This window comes from Nematolebias whitei, chromosome 13 (genome assembly GCF_014905685.2).
Source record: "Nematolebias whitei isolate Nwh7 chromosome 13, NemWhi1, whole genome shotgun sequence".
NCBI classification, from domain to species: domain Eukaryota; kingdom Metazoa; phylum Chordata; class Actinopteri; order Cyprinodontiformes; family Rivulidae; genus Nematolebias; species Nematolebias whitei.
This window is the reverse complement of record NC_056510.1, coordinates 13,907,142-13,921,627: the sequence shown is the minus strand read 5'-3', so window position 1 is coordinate 13,921,627 and position 14,486 is coordinate 13,907,142. Positions and strand designations below refer to the sequence as shown.

General features: G+C 36.8%; 1 protein-coding gene across 1 annotated transcript in view; it reads left to right on the top strand.

Annotated features, from left to right (window-relative positions):
• Positions 1-13,088: 13,088 nt before the first annotated feature.
• The window catches only part of thsd7ba (thrombospondin, type I, domain containing 7Ba), a 134,284-nt gene continuing 132,886 nt past the window's right edge, over positions 13,089-14,486 (top strand). Inside the window, exon 1 of the mRNA XM_037686118.1 lies at positions 13,089-13,248. Within this exon, the coding sequence (XP_037542046.1) occupies positions 13,089-13,248 (160 nt within the window). The remainder of the gene's footprint in view (positions 13,249-14,486) is intronic.

Sequence of the window (14,486 nt, the reverse complement as noted above, 5' to 3'; positions counted from 1 at the left end):
GTTTTAGTTTCGCTTAATGCGCCTTATAATCCGGTGCACCTTTATAATGTGAAAAATACGATAAACTAAAGCAAAAGGTTATTTAGCAATAGCTTATTAATCAAGATAATATGATACTTATCATTTTAAGTTGAGTGACTAGTAATGCCTTTTTACTCACCAGCTCTGCAGAACACAGCAGCTCCGTTCCGGTCCGGCTCGGTTCCAGTTTGTATTCCCACCCAGCCTTGGTCCGGTTCTGATCTGCTCTCTGCATCCACTGAGCGCCAAAGTCACTATGAAAACTGTAAGGACTGAACTTTTTTGGAACGGATCAGAACTTTACCCCCATTTCAACAGAAAGCAACTTTGCCTTCTGGGTAATGTAGTCCTTTAGACTGGCAATTAGAGAAAACTACAAAATGGCAGCACTTTTTTTGTCTACTATCTTACCGTACTGTAGTTTGAAAAACCGTGAAAAAGCGAGTCCACAAACTGCGTAGTAGCGAGGGACTACTGTTTATGTGTGCGTTTGTGCGTTAAATGTAATTAAATTTAATATTGGTTAAATTAAATCTTTTAAATTTCAAAAGAAAAAAACAGAGGCTTCTTGCTAGGATCAATTCAATTTCTGGAAGAAAAACTACAATAGTTTCACTTATTTAAAAATAAAATGCTTATTGTACACTTTACCTGGATGAAGAGCAACATCCCATCAACACGATGGCATTTTGAGTTGGTTAAAAAAAATAAAAAAAAATGCCCTACTTATCACATGGAGCGAGGTTTTAATTTCACCCATGATTCACTTCTCTTGCATTTTTCGCCTTCTGTATAATTGACTTTTTACAGGTTTCAGCCATCTCTGGACATCTTCTGCAGTCTCAGCTCCTCCTCTTTCCCGCCCACACACATGCACACAGACACATAGGTAAACACACACCCTCCTCAGTGTGTTAACAGTTATTTTCCAGAGGGACACGCGTGGCTTCGGGGTCCAGGTGTCGCTGAAACTGCTGACCCATGTTATCAGCCAGCCTCGGCAACCAGGCTTCCTCAAAAAATTAATCCTGACGGCGTCACGCTACTCCTCTTGCTCTCACAGATGACTCCCGTTCTGGGCTACAATCACCCCCCAACACACGCACACTCCTCCCCAGATCCACAGCAGCGTGGACTTAGACACGCTTACCTGCGTTCTGCAGTCTCTTGAGAGGCGCCTATCAGTTGAAAAGGGGAGACCGAGTGACCAGGATTACAGCCAGTGTTGCGTTAATTATAAGCTTTTTTTAATGAGAGGGAAGGCAAGGGGTCAGCGGGCCAGATGGAACATCTGCACTCAACAAATCTGATTATCCAACACCGCTTTGTTACTTTTTGTAGCTATCCATATTCTTCTGTCTGTCTTTTGTGCAATCATTTTGCAGCCTCATTTATGAAAACACAATATTTAAGCCCTAATCTCTTCTGTTTAGTTTTGCAGATGCAATATAAGATTCATAAGAAATTGAACATGAAATAAGCTTAAAACTTAAATTCAATTCAGTTTATTTATATAGCACCAAGTCACAACGGAAGTTCTCTCAGGGTACTGAACAGAAACATTCTTATACATAAAAAGTAATTAATACTGAGGAGCAGATTGCTTTGACTAACTAGTTAACACTAACTTCATCTCAGACTCTCATCTTGAGCAAGCACGAATGCAACAGTGGAAAAGAAAAACTCCCTTATGAGGAAGAAACCTTTAAGAGAACCAGACTCAGGACAAGCGGCCATCTGCTTCGACTGGCTGGGTTTGAGAGGAACAGGAAGGAGGAACAAATACACAATGGCAGGTCAAGAATCGCGTTAAGATAGAAATTGTATCAAATGAAAACTATTCAATTGTAACTATTCATTTAAGGAAGTGAGGTCAGTTTGTCCTCCAATAGTCTAAGCCTACAGCAGCATAAAAAGCCAACCTTAACTATAGGATTTATCAAAAAGGAAAGTCTTAAGCCCAGTCTTCAAACTGGACAGTGTGTCAGAAACTGGAAGTTGGTTCCACAAGAGAGGAGCCTGATAACTGAAAGATCTTCCTCCCAATTTTAAGAAATGTGGTCAATTTGTCCTCCAGTAGTTCAAGCCTATGGCAGCATAATAAGACAATTCTAATTATAGGATTTATAAAAAAGGAAAGTCTTAAGCCCAGTTTTTAAACTGGATAATGTGTCAGCCTTACAGAAAGAAACTGGAAGTTAATTCCACAAGAGAGGAGCCTGATAACTGAAAGATCTTCCTCCCATTCTGCTTTTGGAAACTCTAGGAACCACAAGTAAGCCTGCAGTCTGAAAGTCATGTGTTCTGTTAGGGAAATATGGAACAATAAGATATGTAATATTAGATGGAGCTAGGTGGTTGAGGGCTTTGTAGGTTAGAAGTAAGATTTTGAATTATGTTCTGAATTTGACTGGGAGCCAGTGGAGAGAAGCTTAAACTGGAGCAATATGAGCTCTCCTACTAACTCCAGTTAAGACTCTGGCAGCAGCATTTTGGATTAATTTAAATGGATTAAATAAATTTTGGATTAAGGATTAGGACAGATGATATTTTATTCTACCTTCAGTAATTTGGACATTTTCCTATAGTTCCCTGGTAATTTATATATTTTTTTTTCCTATGAAGAGAGTTCACAGTAATGAATGCATGAATTCTGCGACTCTTGATCTGCGGCTGTCCCGTGCTAATCTGACAATTTCAGATCTTTTTTTAATGCTTTTGATGAAACATTTATGGTGGTAAAAAATATTAGCTGATCTGACTTTGTTTTAGGCATTGCATCAATTAGCATCACATTTTACTAAAGGACTTTACATAGTTTGCTCACAGTGTGAGTGCAAGTGTGCACATGAGTAAATGGTGCACGACTGTTTAGCTGTGAAATGTAACACCTTTCATTCGCCTGAAGCACCTTTGATGCATGAAGCTCTCTTTCCTCATGATGCATCAGGGTCTGTTAAAAAAACAAACGTCCGTGTATATTTGTAAATACATGCCTGAATCTGAGTGTTTGTGGAGTTTTTCATAAAAATTTGAACTATCAGTCACACTATACTGTTGCTCTCATTATTTTTCAGATGCTTGATTTTGAACAGTGCAGCAAGGGAGTGTTACCACAGCTGTGTGCTTCAGTTTTGCTTGATTTCATTGTCTTCATTTGACGTTGTATGTGTTTAAGAGGTCTGCTTTAGCTTGTCCATATTTACATATCATAATGTCACAGCTTTGCCTTGTCTGAATGAATTTGTTTTGTAATATTTTTTTTATTTATTTCAACAATTCTGCAAAAAGCTGCATGCTTATCTCTAAGTTCTAACTCAAACCAAAGTCATTTTATAAGAAATGTAGCAAAGCAAAGATAAAAACTGAGTTTTAAGATGGAACGCAACCAAATCCTATTTTTTAGGTAAAAAAAAAAAATATATAAATAAAGTCCGTTTGGATGTTATCATTTAAAGAATCTTTGTTCGGTGAGGCCGCATGGGTGCAGCTTATTTAAAATTCTTCCCTGCTGTTATCAATGCTGTGATCCTGTCAGCTTCCTTAACTAGCTACACCAGTGCACCTGCAGCACATGGAGGCAGGGTGAAAGAAGCAGAAAATGTTCAAAACAGCGATAAATGTGCAGCTGATTGAGTTGACAACCCAGGCTTCTTGAGCAGCTGCTCCAGGCAACCCGACTATTTGAGGTTGTGGTGGGGTTGAGATACCTCACTCTTTCAGATACTGCTGCATACAGCACCCCGACAGTCTGGGGGAAAATATATATTTTCAGTGCGTGGAAGCATTACAAACAGCCTGTTTCAGCCATGTGTGGTTGTTGGCAAAGCTTTACAACCAAGCCTTGCATTTAAACTGTTTCTTTAAAGACACAGCCAGAAATTAAAATTTTAATCACCCTATAATCTTCAAAATATATTTGAAAAAGGGAGATTTGGAAGAAATGAAAAGAAAATACAAAATTGTTAGGTTCAATGTTAAACAAAATGAATGTAACATACTGTTTATATAATGATATCAGCAAATCGTGAAGCTATAACCTGTCATACTCAAAGAGAAACATCTTGGCATTGGTACTATTTTGGCAATCATGTTTACAGAGGTAGATATTTAAAGAAATTGATATTTTGCATTCATGGATTGGGATGAGTTTAACATGCCATTGTCTCACAATCCCAAACAGTTTGTGGGGAACATATATATTAAAAAAAAATGTTGCAAAGCAAAGATGCTGTCATTGTATCAAGCCAGCAGTCAACTCTTGCACTTTAGGAAAGAGCTAAACCAGAGCTAGAAACCAGTTCCTGAACCAAGACAGAAAATCAAAGGGAGGTTAAATGTTTGAGGTGACTGTTGTCACTAAAATATCCCTCAGTGTCGGATGACCTCAATATCAAACGGTGTTCAGCAGAAAAAAGGCTATAGTTGACAACTTATCAGAATCACTCATATATAGATATAGTTTCAGTCACATGACTTTTTAGCTGTTTTGGTTGTATTAAAAAATATATATTTATGCATACTTGGATTTTCTAAATAAACTGCAACTGCTGGAAACTGGTTTGTGAGGAGCTTCCAAAATGTCTGGCAATGTAGTCAACACATTTGTGTGCATGGCCTAGATTACAGTTTTGCAAACTATGCATGCATACACACCAATACATAAATAAATAAATAAAAAACAAATGTGCAAAACGTGTATGTAAACATTCAAAATTCTGAGACCACAACACAACTTTTGCAGTTTCCTGCATTACTGAGTTAAGTTTAAGTTGTCACTTAGGCTTCAGCAGTCACAACCCAGCAAGATATTAGTCTAATCACAGAGCAATAAGTTTCTGACTTTTTCCTCTTGAACTGCCTGTAGAAATGTAATTTATTTAAACAAACGTATGCCTCTATGCTTAAAAAAATCATAGTCTATCTATATCTATCTATAGCTCTATATCTATAGCTCTCAATGTCTACCTCTTTATATCTATAACTTTCTATATCTATCTTTTTATCTCTATCTATCTAGATCTATACATCTTTCTGTCTGTGTAGAGATAGATATATAAAACCCTTCTCACTATCTTGCAATATTCTAAACAATGTTTTTAAACGCTCTAAAAGAACACATATTATGATTTTAGCTCTCTGCCTCCGGCTGCACTCTTGGTCACGTCCACTTCTCCGCTCTGCGGAGATCAGCTGATCAGCTGCAGGAGGAAACTTCTCCCACAGCTGTGGGCTGCCCACAGGTGCTAAATAATTTAAAATAATTTATTTTAAATAATAATAAAAAAAAAAATCATGCTGATCGTGCGGCTCACCCATCAGTCAGCCATTGTGTGTCATGTCCAATCTTATTTTGAAAACCTGCGATAGAGTGAGTCTGCAAAAAATGAACCGTGAAGTAACGAGGGACTACTGACACAGTTCCACTATCTACTACAAGTCGAACTAATTTACGTGTTTAGCGGATTAGCGCTCTCACTAACTTTGGAAACCATTAGCAGAATTAGGCCACCAGGCTTACTACATTTACATGTGACAAGACATGATTGGTTGATGCAGCATCAACTGGAAGGAGACAAAGACGTATGGCGCAGACTGACAGTTGTCTTAGTGGTTAGCGGTTTAGTGTTAGCTTCCGCTAATTTTTTAACCTATTTAGCATTAGCAAAGTTATTTTATTTATTTATTTATTTATTTATTTTTTGCGGAATAATGATTTAGCAAATCTAACATTTTAGTTGGCTGTGCCAACCACTGTATATATCAAATAATAACCATCAGCAAACATTTCTTACATTAATATATGGCACATGAACATGCAGGAAATGTTGTCAATCCCTTCATTAGCATTGAGTCCTACGTCTCATTATCCTCCAGAAAGTCCAAGATATGTTTAAATAAAGCTGCCAGGTTTTTAAAAAAAATAATATATACTGTATGATTAGTGGTACAGGTGGCAGCATGGTGAACATAAACAAGTGACAAATGCATGATGACTAATGGCAAAAGTTGAAACTGAATATACATTTAATGAATTGTCTGTGCACTTCTGAAACAGAGATGTTTGCAACGGATTGCTCCATCCATGAGGACTTGTTTTCTTTCATCTTATTTGTTGGCTTTTATTTAGTTAGTTGCCAGCTGGAGGCGGAGAAGTGCAGCCGCAGAAACGAGCTAATTTGAGCAACAGAAAAGCACTAACATAAAAAATAAATAAATAAATAATAAAATAAATAAATAACAGACCTTAAGAGCTTGAGGTAATAAGTTCTGGGTCAACAGGATTTGTGGATTTCAGGGCCATGTAGAGTCAGGTGAGTAAGGAAGCAGAGTTTAGAGCTGGGGTTGCTGAGAAAGTGGTTGTGGGAGGATGAGACACAAAGGCAGAATGTGGTAATAAAATCAGAGTCTTGTGGATGAGCCTTTTGAACAGTTTGACAAGTTATCATTACATGTTATTTGAAATAAAATAGCTTCAACCTTCGAACTTCAGTTTTGATTTCAGACTGCTGTAAAGTTTAAATTCTTAGAGCAGTTAACTTTTCTTTATGAGGTGAAAAAAAAGACCAAACACCCAATGCTTCTTTAATCTGATGCACAAGTATTCCCTGCGTATTCTTATACTGCAGCAAATCCTAAATTTGAAAATATTGTATTAATGTTTTGACATGCACAGACACTTTTATTGATGAATTATTAAATGAATAAGAAAGAACAGACGAGTGAATTGAATTGATCACATCCCAGTCATAACTTTGGACCTGCTTTTGCTGATGGTGCAAAAAATAAAAAGCACCAAATTCCGGGTCATGCTGCAGAGCCTCTCCACATCTATCTTTCATGCTGTTTGTAGCGGTGAAGCTATCATGAAACCATTTTATAGCATTAACGTTGGCACATGAACTGTGAGATTTCACTACTCTCCAGTCAGATGTTTATATCTTTTTGTTTTTATTTTTCTATTTTTTTTGTCTTCCTCAGACTTTTTAAAGCTGCTCATACCGGCTGGACCATTTTGCAGAAGGTACTTCAGTGCGTGGGTGCTTGACGGAGTTGGCACCTGGAAGGTGCTCACTGCTGCAGGAGGTGTGACACAGTCCCTGCCCACCACACACTGATTCACACTGGATTAAGCTACTGCATGATGCTGCAGGCAGAAGGCTTGGCACAGGTGATTTACCCTCCCTGTCAAACTTAACATCTTCGGACGCCTCCGCTGTTCACCTCAAATCTTCCAGCTAGACTCGTGAAAACCATCTGCTGACCTCATCACCAAAGGGATGACTGGCAGTCATCTCATGCAGGTACAGTGCACTTTGCATGCTAAGCAACTTTATTTACCAGGAACATTACAAAGAACATAAAACTCAAACCTAAGGTGACTAGGGCCCAAAACAAAGCCAGCTGAGGCCCTGTTGATAAGGGAATTGTGAATACATGAATACTGTTTTATTGTTTCATTCTTTGATTTAAGAGTACGGTGGCCCCAAGGTGTAAATGAACAACATTTGAAAGAAAATGGAATTTCGTTTGAAAAAACAACAAAATCACAACAACATTTGAAAAAAATGGAATTACATTAAGCCAACCAGGAAGTTTTTTGTTTTAGCCTTTTTTTTTTTTAACTTTATTAACAGGATAAAACAGACCAACAGAACAATATACAGTACACACAACGGAGATACAGTAAAAAAGATAGCCTGCTAATTGTATCTCTGTTGTGTGTGTACTGTATATTGTTCTGCTGTTTGGTTTTATGCTGTTAATAAAGTAAATAAAATTAATAAAAAATGTCCTGCTTGGCTTAATGTAATTCTGTTTTTTCAAATGCAATTCCGTTTTTTTTGTTTTTATGTAATTCCATTTTTTCTAATATGATTCTGTTTTTCTAATGTGATTCCCTCCATTTCCGCTTTAGCTTAATGCAATTCCGTTTTTTTCAAATATAATTCCATTTTTGTGTTTTTTTTTTTTTTCAAATGTTGTTCATTTACACCTTGGGGTCACCGTATAAGAGTCCCAGAGTGAGAACATTTTGAAACACCACCCTTGCATTTTTGTGTGGACAGAAAAAATGCAAACCTTTGAATACTATGGTATCATAGACCCACCTCTGACTTAACCTACACACAGGCACTTGAACAGAAAACATGAGCACAAATCTTTAAATTCAAGAGAAATATGAAGAAACACACTGCAGAAACCATGAAATACAAAATCATTAAAATGAGAGCAACAATTCACACACAGTCATAACAAATCTAAAGTCCACGATGGTCTAAAAGACAGCGTTGTGTTTCGCATTATGAGCCTTTCAGTGCTTTCATAGCCTGTTCTGCCTGTGAATGCATCTGCAAAAATAGGCTGGATGGATGAGGATGGATTGCTGTGTTTCTGTTGCCAGCAATCAAAAACAATTACATGCACAACAATGTGGAAAAAAAATATTCACAGCCATGTTAACCAGTACGTACCGCATGTGGCACAGAAAGACAAGAACAGAAACAGAAGCGTGAATACCAGCGGTTAATGTAAGGAGAGAATGAGCTGGTTGGCAACATAATTTTGCAGAAATCCAGAGACTAGGGTAACATCTCTGGGATGCAGGCTGGAGTCAAATATGTCTGTTTCCACTCCAAACAGAGTGGGGTGTTTGGCTCATTTAAAGAGAGGCTGGAGGATCACATCATCATCACACACGCACACATGCTGATTGTTCAGAGTCTTGGCAATCTAAATTAATGTTTCCCTTTAATTTGGAAACATCTAATCAAACCTTAATTGTTATGGCCACCTGTAAAAGGAAGGTTATAGAGTTTTGCTCATCTGTTCCTTGATGATAGTGTCAGGGATTCTTACTTTAAAAAAAAAAAATGGCCCCAAACCAGGACCTCAGAGACAGAGAGACAGATTGCATTCCATCAGATTGTGAAGTTTCCAATCGGATGCACAGCAGTATCTGAGCCATGCTGGTGATTGCCAGGTTTTCTGCAGCCACTAAAAACCTGGCTTGATTCCTTTGACCCAGATACTTAACAGCTTTAAAGTTGGCCTTTTTGAAATTTCCAGTACAGCCTGTATTTAATTTCCCTATGAGATGCTCTAATTGAATGAGTCTAAGTCTTAGGTATATGAAAACTACTTTACTGCTATAAATCTTGCAAGTATCTCACCCTAGGGTTATCTCAAATGTCTGCCTTTGTGTACTTTGAAAAGGGCTGGCATGTCTTGAGGCCATGCACATTTCCATTGCTTGTTTCTGTTCAAGATCATGTTTTCCAATTAGCTGCAACATGCTCTGTCAGCCTATGAGAGAGCACTGCTTGTCCCATGAACGGTCAAATTAGACTAGCTAGAGGGAGGATGTAATCTAGGTGCAGTCAGGTATGGCTTCCAAACAGGGCTGCGGCAAGTAATCAGCAAGAGGTGTCTAATTGGCATATGGCTGCACAAGAGCCAGAGCAGATTGCTCATTCAACCAAAGAGAGTACATATTCAGGCCATAAATATGTGAAACAAAGGCAACTCCAAAAACAGAACAGTACTATTTTGGTTTGATTAGTGTATGAACTTTTAGAAGTAAAAAAAATAAAATAAAATAGAACAGCTATAGTTACCAGGTTTTGTGGTGCAGGCTGAAGAATGATGCACACAAATGATGTGTTGTATAATGAATTGGCAATATTTGATTTTGTGTTTTCTCTGATTTAATGTAAAACAAAAATAGACATTAGGATCATGTTTTAAAGCCAGAGGACATATGATATAAAAATGTGCACCCGACACCTCTGTGTGTTCTGGGAACCATGAAACATTTCTGGATTGTTAAAGTTGCTCAACTATTTCTTTTTCACTTACTCTTTGTTTTTCTTTTTAACTCTCACCCATTAAAACATTAAAGTGCAACACTATACACTTACATTACATTTGACTCAGGAAATGTGACACACATTTCAGTTCCATTAAAAAATAAAAAAAGAACATAGCAGATTAGCAATGTGACGCCAAAGCTCAACTAAAGAGTCCCAAAACTTTCCTCAGGTAATTACCACATTTCAGATTGTTCCTTTATTCTTGTTATCTACAACGTTTTCTAGTTTTATTATCACAATATTTTATATTGAAATTCAACCACAACACAGCTATCAAACAAACTTCAAATTATGTATTTTCTCTCCAATCAATTATTCTGCATTTATGTAACCTGAAATGACATATATAGCATGTCTTTGCTTGTATTGTAGTAAATACTTTTCAACTGAAATAGTTTTTTGAGCTCCAGTGGAAGCTACTGAGCAAAATTATTAGTGAAGTGGAAGTTCCTGAAATTTTTCCAAATTGCGTTACATTGTCGGTGACAACCCCCCTCCCTCAATATGTTTCTTAATATTAAATTTATTGATGTTGTTTTTGTGTGTGTCTACGTTTTGCCTTTTATCTACCACCCGCGGGTTGAGGTTGTGTCTCGTGAAAAACAATCCAGTCTAATAAATCACAAACTGACGCCTCCCACACTTATCTGACAGGTGCACCGCTTTCTGAATTGGATTTCTAATTTTGATTTGAAGTAAAAATTCTGAAACAATACTCAAAATTAACACAGTTAAATGGGGGAAAAGTCAGTGGAGTAACTCAAAAATAAAATAAAAGTGAACAATGATTATATAATGTCACAGAATCCAATAGAAAATTCAAGTGGAGATCTAACCCACACACACTCAGTCCACAAGACCACTGTTTCAACTATTGACACCCCACAGCTTCACACAGAAGACATAGAATCTTTCAAAGAAGAGCCTACATGTTGGTGGATATTTATTGTTCTTTAACTTTACTCTGTTCTTTTTAAGTTATCTGTTTTGGTCCCTTCTGCTCCAGATGGATTTAAAAACACAATATCTCCACTGTTGGTCTCAGCAGGTTTCACTGCAGCTACTCCTGAGTTTGAGCTCATGTCAGATCTAGGTAGAGGTCGTATCGGTGTGTTAAAACTAAATGTGTCCACAAGGCAGAACATGAAATGAAATAAAACTGTACTAGACCTGCCTGTTTGGATCACTGGCCACACATTTGGATCCGCTTGATGAATGTGGGCCATTGAACATTACCGCCCATAACAGTAAATAATTAAAAAACTGAAAACGAGTCACTAAAAATATTTAAAATTTCATCTAAAATTGTCATAATAGTTGGAAAAAAGCACAAAACAATACACAGCAAGCTCATTAAATAAGTAGTTAACATCATTTATTAGGAGGAACTACTTTGTGGGATGAATGATTTTTATTTTTATGGACCAGCCATCACTGTTGAGGTCACAAGCCGACATCTCAGGTAAACAATCTCTAAATGATTAATCCTGAACTCTCTGTTTGACCATCCTTTAAATCAATTATCATGGCATCCCTGTTTCATCAATACTCGAGAAAATTTGCATCCCTCTAGAACTTAACAAAAATGAATTATACATTTCCAATAAGATATTTTACAGCTTAGCCAATTGTTGTCTTTGCAATCTCAAAACATTGAAACTTTCCAAGCTCTAAATAAACTGTATTACGCCCTAGCATTATAACTTTTACACTTGGTGAATTTTAAGTACATTTTTCAAATACAATATTCTATAATTATTTGGTGTCCACACTTCAAAAGCATTTAATTTAAAACATGACCTCCTGGTTGAAATGCTCCAATCTTACATGTATTGACATATCAAATATACTACATTGCTCTATTTCCTTTTTATTTAATATAATTCACAACCATTTAAAAAGGGCTACTGAGGAAAAAATGCAACAGTTATAATAATAATAATAATAATAATCATTTGATTTAAAAAGCGCCTTTCATGACACCCAAGGACACTTTAAAGTAAGAACAAAGATCAACAGGAATAAATTACAAAAATAATATAAAATACATAAAGAATATAAAATACATACAGAATATAAAATGCATAAAGAATATAAAATACATACAGCAAAGTTAAGGATAATGTACATAACAATGTTTATGTACATAAACAATGCAGAATCCTTAAAAAAATGCAAATATATAAATAAAAATGGTAAAATGTTGGGGGGGGCAGCAAAGGCAAACTCTAATTTTACTGAATGACATAAAGCAAAACTAAACATTCTGCACTGTCACTAAGTATCCACAAGTAAATGATTTAAAATCTCTAACCTGTGCTTTTTTTCAGTAGCTAATCCTTGATTAGGCATTAACATGATAAGCACCTTTACAAAATAAGATAAAACTTCACATAGCGATCTGAAATAATAACAAGAAAAAGAATAGGTTAAATATGTGACTGCATGTTGGGCTTGGTGAATGCAGAGTGAGAAAAATAACAGCCCAGAGCTGCTTTATTGTTTGACTGGCAGTTCAGTAATAACAAATTCCTCAATACTTGAGAGCTTCAAATTTGTTTTTGGGAAAAGAATAACCGCAGTCCCAACCACCATGACATCAGTCTCTGGGAACATCAGGTGTTCTTTATTCATTAATTTTACTATTGGTGCGGCACAACTGGGAATCTTGGACTAATCCTGAGCGCTCGTATGACTAATAGGAGCAGAAGAAAAGATGAGCTTCAATGAAAAATGCACTAATACCTTTAATACTACGAGCTGAAAGACTTAGCTTCTGTCTGTACTTGTTTCTGCTTTTTACACCTTGGTAAGCTGAGTTCATTCGTTCATTGCTTCTGTTATCTTTTATGGTCTATGAAGCAGCAGAAGAATGTGTTGGGCTACATTTCTATGCTGGATTTTGAAAACGAAATTGAAAATCAACGCTGCAGTTCATGGGTGAAAGGATGTGCTGCACGTTGGAGGATGATGTTGAATATTAGTTCCTGGGCTTCAGGTTTTGGTGACATGTTTTTTAAAATTATTATTTTTTTATTCAGCAGATTATCTGGGTGACATTCTTTTCGTTCCCCTTGTGATCTCCACACAGTCCCTTCCTGTGCTTCAAATATTTTTATTCTGGTTATGGAATCATTGAGATACTGATTTTTTAATTTTATTTTATTTTTTCTCACAGGAGTAAGAGAGGAAGCAATGGGCTGGACTATGACTCGGAAAGATGACTTAGGGGTCATTGCCCGGACATGGCAAGCTGGGAACATCCTCAGCCTCTTTCTGCTCTTGTCTTTCTTTTCCATTCCAGTCCACTCAGACATCATACTTCTGAAGGACCATCATTTCTCATGGAAAGCAGGTACAACATTTAATTTTTTTATTGCTGTACCTATAAAATATGTTGATAATTGTCCCCAGGTCCAATCTTTTGTACAGAAAAACAGTCAATTTGAAACTTCTGAGGGTCGTTAACTGTAGCCTGCTGCAAATGTGAACACATGCTCAGCAGTATTCAAGCAAATACACACACACACACACACACACACACACACACACACACACACACACAAGTCTGACTGCCTTGACTACGTCCAGAACAGAAAAATAACTTACTAAGCAAATAGAAAAACTACATCTATTTTCAGTGCAACCTGTTCTGAGAGTAACCTTCCTTCTTTTTTTTTTTTTTTTTTTTTTTTTTTGACACACACACGGGGAGCATAAATCTCAGTCTGCTTGACATCATCAAGCTTGCAGGTCCGTACGCCTCGATGGTTAGCATAATAATACCTTTTTTTTTCTGACTGACTATTCATCCACACTCCCAAAGTGACAAGCAGGGCAAAGACTGTTGAAATAACAATGTATATGCTGCAGTGGTGCAGTTTAAGAGACACTGCTGCTCGCTAAATGATCATCTGCTGGTATTTCGAGAGGATTTCTACACCCCAGATGTCATGTGCAGTGAAAAATGTTGCAATGCACAGTATAAACATAAATAAATGATAAAGCATTTCTTTTCTTATTTGACTGTGTTTGCATTTGACTGTATTATTTTTAAAACCGTACCTGCAGCTAATGTCACGCGGCACTTTTTGGATACATTTTTTTGAGGTAAGTTCAAAATTCATCATCTCCTCGCCTCACAAATTCAATTGAGAACGCATTTGCAAAGCAGCTTGAACAGGAGAACTTGGCCTTCTTACACAAAAGCCCCACTCACTGTGCGATTAGCACTTTCATTTCTCACTCTGTGGTTGGGCAATGACACTGCCCAAGTGATAAAGAGATTGATTAATTTCACTTGAAAGAGCTTCTGTTAAAAGGGGATGTAACCAGGACACCAAGAGCGAGGCTTTGACATGCTTGCAGACTAGCTCAGATGGCTCATGACTTGTTTCTTTACAGAAAATTGAAAATCAATTTAAGCATCAGGGAAGTCTATCTTCCATGTGACAGTTTTGCCATGAGGAATATGTTGGAAAATAATAAATCATATCAATATTTTAATATCAAATCTAAAAATAAACTTGGAATGTTGTTAACTGTTTAGGTTATAATAATGATGTCCAATGATTTAATGTAATATATATATAT